At 52.2% G+C, this 10,292-nt stretch overlaps 1 protein-coding gene across 1 annotated transcript in view; it reads left to right on the top strand.

The window, feature by feature from the left end:
- LOC119103152 (scavenger receptor cysteine-rich type 1 protein M130-like) overlaps positions 1-10,292 on the top strand; it is a 36,629-nt gene extending 26,337 nt beyond the window's left edge. The window contains exons 4-10 of the mRNA XM_037226603.1: positions 682-857; positions 1,461-1,551; positions 2,054-2,223; positions 5,379-5,460; positions 8,011-8,130; positions 8,496-8,640; positions 10,121-10,292. Of these exons, the coding sequence (XP_037082498.1) occupies positions 682-857; positions 1,461-1,551; positions 2,054-2,223; positions 5,379-5,460; positions 8,011-8,130; positions 8,496-8,640; positions 10,121-10,292 (956 nt within the window). The remainder of the gene's footprint in view (positions 1-681; positions 858-1,460; positions 1,552-2,053; positions 2,224-5,378; positions 5,461-8,010; positions 8,131-8,495; positions 8,641-10,120) is intronic.

Here is a 10,292-nt window from a genome sequence, read left to right on the forward strand (position 1 = left end):
ATCGGAAGGACCGCTTTTGGCATTTCGTGACATCTGGTGACCTCACATTTAAGCTACAGTCAGAAATTTTGTGCGTATTGTTTATGATTTAAGGAAGCATTTCAAACGGTATCTTTGTTTTTCCTCGTACGGCGCTTGGAAGTTGGAGATCCCAAGGGGAGGTCAACTCCCCCCGCCGGGGGGGGGGGGGGGGGGGCCTGAAGCCCACAGCCGGGCGTGGGCTAAGGCTTTTAACCTCCTAATATTTTGTCTGCATAACACTGGAAAGTTCATAAACTTTTCGTTACTAGACCCTGCGGATCTTGGTCTTTCAAATTACTCAAAAAAACTTACTCAATATGTGAGTAGGCCGTGGTTTGGCGTGCGTAGGCAGTAGCCCATTTTGAAGATCAAACGTGTTAACCGTGATTATTTGCACGGTTGTGTACCACCAAACTTTTTTTTTGACCCACTAGAATGTCTGAGGCAAAATTACCCGCTTGCACGAGCAGCAATGTGAGCCTTTTTGCCAAACACAGGTCAGGATAAACGTACCATTTCACTGCGGACTGGTGGAGTGGTGGATTTACAAGATCGTGGCGCCTATCGTGAGTTCACCAGAGTGGGCAGATGTTTGCCGGATCGGTCGCGCGCGGCCCGCGAAGTGACCTGACTGTGACCCCGGTCTGCCTGCGCCGCCAGAGCCCGTGCTGGGCGACTACTGCACCAGCACCAGTGTGTGTATGGAGTCCATCACCAACGGCGAGTGTACAGCTGGCACGTGCCAGTGCCCGAGCCAGCACTGGGTGAACAGCAACGTCGACTGTCAGCCGGGCGTGCCGCTCACCGGCGCGTGCAGCGCCAACATCGAGTGTCAGGTGAATCCCCCCCCCCCCGCTCCTTCCCCGGACCCCTCCCTGCCGACGTCTTCTGAAACACGACAGTCTCAAGGTGTCCGCGGGGTCATTGTTAGTTTTCTGTACAAGCCGGTTACGTCAAAAACACAGAAACAACTTATGACTGGCGGATGGATGATGTTTTAAGTGTATTCTACTCTCGAAGATGTTTTGGTCGAGGGGCTCCTCGGCTTTCCAAGCCGCTCCGGTTATCTCAAAATCAAACATAATGTGGGGATGCAGCCCTTCTCTTCTCTTGAACGCAGCCGTTACTCAAACGCTCCAGTTTTTTTAGGGCAGGATCTGTCATTTAAGTATTGTAAGCTAACCTGCCATACGCCTTTATTATCACTTTAACAGCGAAGAATCAGCAGTTGGACTGCGATGGCAGCTTGCGTCGAGGTTATCGCTCGGCATCACTAAAGAGCGTGACCAATCGGACCCACCTAAGGCGATCGCAAATAAATGGACAGCCCAGAGGCATTATTTCCGTCGTGCGGTAGAGATCGCGAAATCGACTATGGGCTTAGGACAAAAATGATATTCGCGGCTAAGCAGCAATCTAATTTCACTAATCGTTTTCAGACCATTACGGAAAACAGCATGTGTGGTGCCAGTGGTACCTGTGAATGCGATGCAGGCTATTTTAACTACCAGAATACGCAATGTCTCCCAGGTGAGTTAATGAGCCACCTCATCCTTGAATCCTCTGGGTCTCTGCAACACATTGAATGGCACTGCAACATTTTGCCGTAAATGTTATCTCCGCTCTCTTTTCCAAAGCCGCGTTGCCTTTTTGCCGTGGTAGCGTATTTCGAATGGCGCGATTGAATTTAGGAGCGGTTCAAATCACTGTTTGACGATGAAGGACGCGGGTATGATGCAAACTCTGGTGAAAGTTTTGATTTAAATATGCGCAGAAAGGTATCACCAGGTAGACGCATCGACTCTGCTTGCCTCAGACCAAACGGATCGCTGGTGAGTATCCGCTAAGTTGCTGGTGGTTACCAGTCTGTTGTCGGGGCCGGCGCTGTCGATTGCGTGTTTGTTCCTCGGCCCCGGTCCACTGTCGAAATGGTCACGCACATGCAGCCTGTTTGGGACTGCAGTAGGAATTCGTACCCGGGGGAAATATGCGTGGTGCCTTCATGGCCGCATTCTAACCGTGCGTTTTGCAGTGAAGGCACTGGGGGACCCGTGCACGATGGACCACGAGTGCGGGGACGAGACCACCAAACACTGTCCGTCTGGATCGTGCGCCTGCCGGCCCAACTATGTCAGCGTGGAGGGCGTCTGCAAACCAGCCAAAAATCTGGGCGAGGCCTGCACCGTCAACGAAGAGTGCACGGTGAGATGGACTGCCCCCCCCCCCCCCCCGCTGAAGGGAGGCGGGCGTGCTGGGCTCCCGCACCGCACAGCAGCACGCCTGCTGTGCTGCCACAGGTGCTGCTGGCCTCCCGTACCGCACAGCAGCGCCTGTGGCAGCCGATGGCGACGTCACGACTCAGACAGGCCGATTTGTTGGAATTCATCACTTGCTTGCTTACTTCGCCTGTTTGCTTGTAGGACGCAGATACGGAAAGTCGCGGGAGGCGTGCGTTTTGTCGTCGCGCGGCGTGTGGCCGTGCGCTAGGGTGGTTCGATCCAAATCTGAGATGCCACGTGAGTTCATCGATACAAAGCTGAAGATGTCAATGACTTTATACGCGTTGCCCGCCCCCCCCCCCCCACCCTTCAAGCAATAATCTGCCTGACAAGGGGCGTACTACAGGGGGAGATCTGCTTGACCGGAGCATGCTACAGCTGGTCCAGGACCATCTCGAAACATATTTGCATTTTTTTTTCTGACAAAGAACAAACATTATGGTTCCATCTATGGTAGTTCCATCCATAGTTTTATCATGGCTACATTATGGTTACACCCCAGTGTTCTTCCTTGCACCTTAGTCATTCTATGGGTACTCACACTGCATCCTCAGCTGCCCAGCCTGCTAGGATTAAGAGCTCATAAGCAGACGTCGCTGTTCAGAATGCACACTCGTCGCTCCGCGTGCTTGGCACCACTCTAGCACGGCAGCTTGGCACCACGCTAGCACCCGGCGCCACGCTAGCACAGCAGCTTGGCGCCACGCTAGCACGGCAGCTTGGCGCCACGCTAGCACGGCAGCTTGGCGCCACGCTAGCACGGCAGCTTGGCACCACGCTAGCACCCGGTGCCACGCCAGCACGGCAGCTCGGCGCCACGCTAGCACGGCAGCTTGGCGTCACGCTGGCACGGCAGCTTGGCGCCACGCTAGCACGGCAGCTTGGCACCACGCTGGCACGGCAGCTTGGCGCCACGCTAGCACGGCAGCTTGGCGTCACGCTAGCACGGCAGCTTGGCGCCACGCTAGCACGGCAGCTTGGCGCCACGCCAGCACGGCAGCTCTGCGCCACGCTAGCACGGCAGCTTGGCGTCACGCTAGCACGGCAGTCGCACGACGCGCTACAAAGCATGGTACTGTGCTGCATGGCGACGTTTCATGGTTAGATACGTTTATTGTGGCCTCGGCACGAGCTTAATGCATTTCATTGTGCAAAAACATAATGAAAACACAATGGATGAAAAATATGTGCAAAGGATAGGCCTGATGCGTCAAAGGCGTAGTCATTCTCTTGGCTGCACAATGACGGCATGAATGGTGCGGGGGGGGGGGGAGGGGCAGCAAGATGATGATTTCATGGCCTGGGTACAACATTGTGCGTCGAAGGAAGTATTGTGTGAAAATGTAATCATACCATAGTGCTTTGGTCAACCACAACGGGAGGTATGTTGTAAGCTTTAATCTTTCGAAATTGGAATGATTGCATTGTCATAAATCAACATCTGTCATCTCCAGATAGATCAAAGCATGCTTGTAGTTAAACTGATGTCATGTGCAAACAGCTTTCATAACGAGCGTCGTGAGCACTTTATTCACACGTGAAGAATGCTGCGAAAAGTCGGCATGCCACAAGCCGCCTGAAGGGGCATCCTTTGATGGTTAAATGCTACAATTGGGCAAATAGGAATTGAATCCCTTTTCAGAGGGAAACACGATGCACGTCATCGTGTGCTCTTTTATGGAGCGCCTGCAAGGGTCATGTTAGCGCCAAGGGCCGTGCCACAGCCAGGACTCGAACTCGGACCCCATGTGGGGCCAAAGGCACAAGCCGCACGGCCGTTATGTGCCCAGGCTGACGTGGCCACTAACTTACCAGCCATATCGCGTTTTCCAGCCACGACTAAACCAAGTGTCCCGCATGCTCGTATTCGACAAGTAACGATGACGCTCGCCGGCGTCGCTCTACCATCAGCTGAGCCCGCTGTAAGCCCCGCTCCCGTTTTTTATTTGGGACTTGAAGCCTCGGAGCAGGCTTCCATTCGGTGCTGTAAGCCAAACCTGGCCGTTAGCATCGGCTCGCCGAAAAGATGCCCAGGTCCTCAGTCTGGCATGGCTCTGCGCAGCCCGATGGGTCCGCCGATGGTTAAGATTTCAGCTAGAGCGCTCCAAGGCGTAGGTCAACGCAGGGATAGCCATATGGAATGGGTAACGGGCTGGTTTGTGTACAAATTTGGGAAAAATTACAGGTTAAGGCAAATATGTGGGGTAAAACATCGTTAACATGCTGATCACGGACGCCAAGAAACGATAAAGCTTGCGTTTCTTTTCGTCATAATAAGCTCGATTTGCACTTTTCTTGCAATAATCAACGCAAAACAGCAAGTTTTCCTATAAACTTTTCAGAAACTCACCCATATCATAGGAATGGAGTCCTGAAAACTGCAAATGAATGGATAGCGGCCAAAGGATGCTCGTAACTAATTGATCATAGATAGCGGGTAGCGGGTGGGGTTGGGCACAGTTGCATGGGCTTAACGGGTTGGTTGGGTAAAGCATATATATATATATATATATATATATATATATATGGGGGGTTGAGCTGAATTAGTCATCTTGAAAACCTTTTGGTGTTGTTCACAATGCTGCCCGTGTGAAGCCCTGACCCGTCTAGTTTCTGAGCCACACGCCGGCGAAAATGGGGCAAGGTATGTCGGGGAAGTATTTAAAAGTCACCTTGGCATTTATGACGTCATGATAATACCATTCAAATCCTGCCATTCAATCAGCCATGCGACGATCAAGGGCAAACAACACATTTGTTGAGGTGTTCGCATCTGAGGTTCGGGAGCGCGATTTCCAGATATAATGACCGTCAATTAGCTCTCTATAAATGTTGTGCAAGGGACCATGACACGTCAAGCCATGACGCATTGAGGAGCGTATTTACTAAAGAGAGCATTGTGCTGTCTAGAGCAGTCCTGTCCACTTAAAAATATACCAATAGCTATAACTGAGCTTGTTTCATCATATCTGATGCTTGCTTCAATATCTTCAAATGTGAAACATTCCCTTTAAATGGCAGGTAACTGATGAGCTGTAAATGTAATCAATAACGCTCACCCTTTCCGCTGTTTGGCAGATGACAACTGCGAACAGCATCTGTTCTGGTACTTGTACTTGCCCTGCAGCACACTGGGAGCATAGCGGCACCTGCCGGCCTTGTGAGTACGACCGCATCTTCTTTACATCTCACCGAGCGGCACAGGATCGCACCGGCATCAACAAGTGCTGTAATGTGCTATGTTGCAATGTAATGTTCTATGGTGCGAGGTGAGAGATCTGATGTTGCAACCATTTAAATATTGACTGCTGGATGATGCACTGAAATAATACAATGCCACATGAGTTCATCCTTAAAGGGAGTGTTCCCCGTTGGTTATGGGGTTCTGAACTGGAATAGCCACTTTGAAGGTCATTCGGTGCAGTTCTCGATCCTACCCTTCTTAAGATCCAAACCCCTATAATTTCTGAGCGGCACGCACGCAAATATATGCATAATTTATTACGTCATCCAGATCCTGCCATTCCATTGGTCATGCGGTGATCAAGACCAAGAAAACATCTTTGTCGAGTCGTTCATATCTGGTGTTCGTTAGCACAATTTCCAGATACAATGGCGGTCAACTGGCTCTCATTCAGTGCTGTGCAAGGTACGATAACGTCATCAAACAATGACGCATTGAGGAACATATTTACTAAATAGAGAAGTTCTGTTATATTAAGGAGCCTTTTCCACTTAAAAGTACACCAATAGTTATGAGTGAGCTTATTTCACCATATCTGATGCTTGCTTTAATATCTTCAAATGTGCTCCATTCCCTTTAGCCCGCGCCCGGATGGCCGGTAAAATGCGCCGCGCTCGTGCTGTGGAGTGTTTATACCCCCCGCCATCTAAAGAAAACTACGAGAGCTATATGCACTAAAGTCATGAGAAAGGTAGGGCCATTCACCGAGTTGAGTGTGGAAGTCCCATATGTTGTGTTCTTTGTCTCGAATAAGGTTAAACAAAGTCAAGCCCCAGATCGGTGTCCGAAGTGCCCTCAGACATTTTCGCGCACCCAACCTTTGCCTAGATACCAGCTGTTAGCAGCATTATTGGTGTTCGCAACAGGCCAGTGGCCTTGTTTAATCTTTAGAAGGTAAAAATGACATTTTGGATTATGTCGCTATTTGAATTTAAGAACGACACGAAGCACTACCTCAGGCGGCACGCTCCTCAAAGCCAAAGGTTGATCATGATCACTTAGGGTCAGTGACCTCACCTGATCTTCATGAAATCAATATAAGGCATCTTTTGGAAATGAGCGTAAACACATCATAAAGCAAGCCCTCCAGTAATTTAGCTGTTTGGTTTTGACCTCGATGTGACCCCCACACCCGACCCGAGACCAATGAAATCGGCTGTAATCCCAAGTTCAGCAGTCCCAGTTGTCTAAGAAGTCATCTGAAATTTGCTTGACTTCGTCTAATACTGCATTGTCAACCATGTTGAAGCATTCCCAAGGAATCGCCTCCGCTGACAGACAAGGCCTCACTGTGACCTCTCATAGGCCAGCGGCCTTGAAAAGATCTGTATATTTTTATACAGAACGATTCACTATTCAATTGTGTGCAGTTATACAAGGTGTGGCGCGGTTGTACCACGCTGTTCGGAAATTATTTTGGAAAACCCGTTGGGGGTGGGTGGGTGGGTGTTTAATTGATCCCCACTTAAGCGCACGTTAAATTACCAAGTTAGCAAAGGAAATGGATTTACATGCAATGCTCTCTTTTGTTTCGCGATAAAATACGGGCGCACTCGCATCGCATTACCAACTAAGAAAAGTGCGGTATCGAAAGCCACCAGTACTAGCACAGCTCCCTACCTTGCAGCACTAGGTACCATGTGCTTCGCCAGTGCTCCCGTGCTCCCATCCACTTCGCACCTGGGCAGGCAGGTCACGGTCAACCCAGGTACCCTGGGGTCCACTACATCCGCGAAACGACAACCGCACGACAACCTATGTCTTGCATTTGTGTTTGCACATTCACTCTTGACGAAGTCGGACCAACATCTACGGCAAAGATAACGGAAAGCCAACACAGTCAGCGCGAGCCAGACAAAGTCAACGAAAGTCTGCGAATGCCGCTCAGAGGTGCAAGCCCATAGCTAGCTGTCCTAAGTAATCATTCAGCCCAGAACGCCATTCCCTACATGATATGTGGCGAGCGGATCGGTGGGATGCCCGAATCCCCCTCTATCCACCGACCCACTTACCCATTGACCCACCGACCTACTCGACCCGCCTGACCCATCTGACCCACCCACCGACCCGACCACCACGGCCTACTTGACATACCCAACCCACCGACATACTCGATCCATCTGACCCGTCTGACCCACTGACCTACTCGATCCACCGACTTTCTCAACATTCCTGACCCACCGTCCCCCTCGACCCATCTGACCTACCGTCCTACTCGACCCATCTGACCCAACGACCTACGCGATCCACGGACTCTCTCAACATTCCTAACCCACCACCCTACTCGACCCACGCCACTCGTCGACATACCTGACCTACTTGATCCACCCGACGCACCGACCCACTCGACACACCAACCCACTTGACCCATTCGGTCCACCCGACCTACTCAACCCACTTGACCCAGCCGGTCCACCCGACTCATTCGCCCGACCTGACCTGACCTGACCTGCCCAACGCCTCCAGCGGTGGCGTACGGGGGCAGTTGCACCTACGACCAGGACTGCAGCACCCACGACGCTCGCTTCGCGTGCTACAGCGGCACGTGCTCCGACTACGTCTGCTCGCCGGTGTCCGTTGGCGGTTGTGAGTATCGTCCCTGGCGGCCGACGCCCACCCATACTGCCACCCTGCTCATTTCGAGCGAAGGGTGTGTGGTATTAGAAGGGAGAGGTCGCCCGTTACTTCCGAAATTCGCTCACACGCTTGGCTGCGAGCTAGTTTAATTCATTTTCGTGGCTCAAGGCTTATCGGGCTTCCTCAAATCAACTAAAATGTACTTTCCCATGCTAAACGCGGGAGGGAATAAGGGCTGTTCCATCTTTGACCACATTATGCAACACATTCCCGGATGCAAGCTTCATAGCATCTAGATAATCGTCGTTAACTTCCACACCCAGAGCTTTCGGGGACGGGGAACTAGGTTGCTGAAGTCTGCTGAACATTGGCAGATGAGTACCGGCTGGCGGGCGGCACGAGCGCCTGCATCACGGGCCGCGTGGAGCTGCGCTCTCCGGGCGGACAGTGGGGCCACGTGTGCGATGACGGCTGGGATGACGTAGATGCCGGCGTCTTCTGTCGATCTCTCGGCTTCAAGTAAGCACTCCTCTGGCCGCGTCTACGCGCCGCGCGAGGGTTTAGGTATTACGTCTTGCTGGCCTTCAGGTACGCACGTGTCGCCGGGCTTCAGGTACGTATGTGCCGCTGGCCTTCAGGTACATACGTGCCGCCGGGCTTCAGGTACATACGTGTCGCCGGGCTTCAGGTACGCACGTGTCGCCGGGCTTCAGGTACGTATGTGCCGCTGGCCTTCAAGTACATACGTGCCGCCGGGCTTCGCGTACGTACGTGCCGCTGGGCTTCAGGTACGTACGTGTCGCCGGGCTTCAGGTACGTATGTGCCGCTGGGCTTCAGGTACGTATGTGCCACTGGGCTTCAGGTACGTATGTGCCGCTGGGCTTCAGGTACATACATGCCGCTGGGCTTCAGGTACGTACGTGTCGCTGGGCTTCAGGTACGTACGTGCCGCTGGGCTTCAGGTAAGTACGTGTCACTGGGCTTCAGGTACGTATGTGTCGCTGGACCTCAGGTACATACGTGCCGCTGGGCCTCGGGTGCGTATGTGCCGCTAAACTATGAGTACGTGTACTGCTGGACTGTATGCTGGACGTCTCTAGTGTCAACAAAATTGCGTTGTTTTTTTTCGTCATCTTCTATTAGCATGGCTTCAAGTGCGTGTACCCATGAGTCATACGTGCGTGCGCTTCTGGAGTACAGGTGTGTGCCCTGGGACTACCGGCACTTGTGCGCGCGCTGCACACTATTACTTGGAGTTCAGAAGTGGCGGAAAACTGTACCTCAGGGACCGATCAACATTGAACCATCATTTAGTGTTCATATCAAAGCCAGGAATGTTTCACCTGTTCTCTGACGACCTTGCATTCATATGTTCAGTTGTCCCTATCGCAGCATGTCACCCTGCAACTGTGGATGTTATCGCTCAGTTAACAGGTTGAAATAAGCATCAGCAAATGTGGTTATTTTCATCATGTCAAAATATCCTCTTGGAATGACGCAATAAGAGCATGAAAGGATGGGCTTTCTGACAATATCTAAGTTTCCTGACATCTCGGAATGAACGACGTGCCGTCGTTGGATGTGTCGCTTCCCCACGATCCCGGCTGATTAAGCACCAAGCTCATTTCCCCTTTAACCCGCCATTGTGCCACCTCGTTTCGCTCATTTGCGATGCCATGCTGTTTTAAAGCCCTGCAAGGACCCTGATGGCAGTCGGTGTGATCGCCAGTGACGCGCCGGAAAGCAGAAATCCAGGCGCGTGTCATCGAGTGATTAAACTGGTCCGTTGTAGGTCTTCTTGCGTTTTGCACTATGGGTATTCTCACAACCTTAGAATCGTTTCAGGGTCCGTTACATTCCTGACCGACGTCCTTAAGCGCCGCGGCTAAGAGGAGGGGGAGGGGGATGAGGCCGTACGCCGGTGGCGTGACGGTGCGGCAAGGGGCGCGCCTCGGCCAGTCGGCTGCCTCTGACCTCCTCTCTTTAACCGTGCTCCAGCGCCGGCACGTTCGCCTGCTGCTCGACTCACGGCTACGGCGGCGTCCTCAAGTTCCACATGGACGACGTGGCGTGTGGCGGCAGCGAGAACCATCTGATGGCCTGTTCCTACGGCGGCTGGGACCAGCACAACTGCGGCTCCTCGGAGGTGAGCTCGGTCACATGCTCCTAG

Source organism: Pollicipes pollicipes, unplaced genomic scaffold, assembly GCF_011947565.3.
Source record: "Pollicipes pollicipes isolate AB1234 unplaced genomic scaffold, Ppol_2.1 Scaffold_5724;HRSCAF=6776_pilon_pilon_pilon, whole genome shotgun sequence".
In the NCBI taxonomy this organism is placed as follows: Eukaryota; Metazoa; Arthropoda; class Thecostraca; order Pollicipedomorpha; family Pollicipedidae; genus Pollicipes; species Pollicipes pollicipes.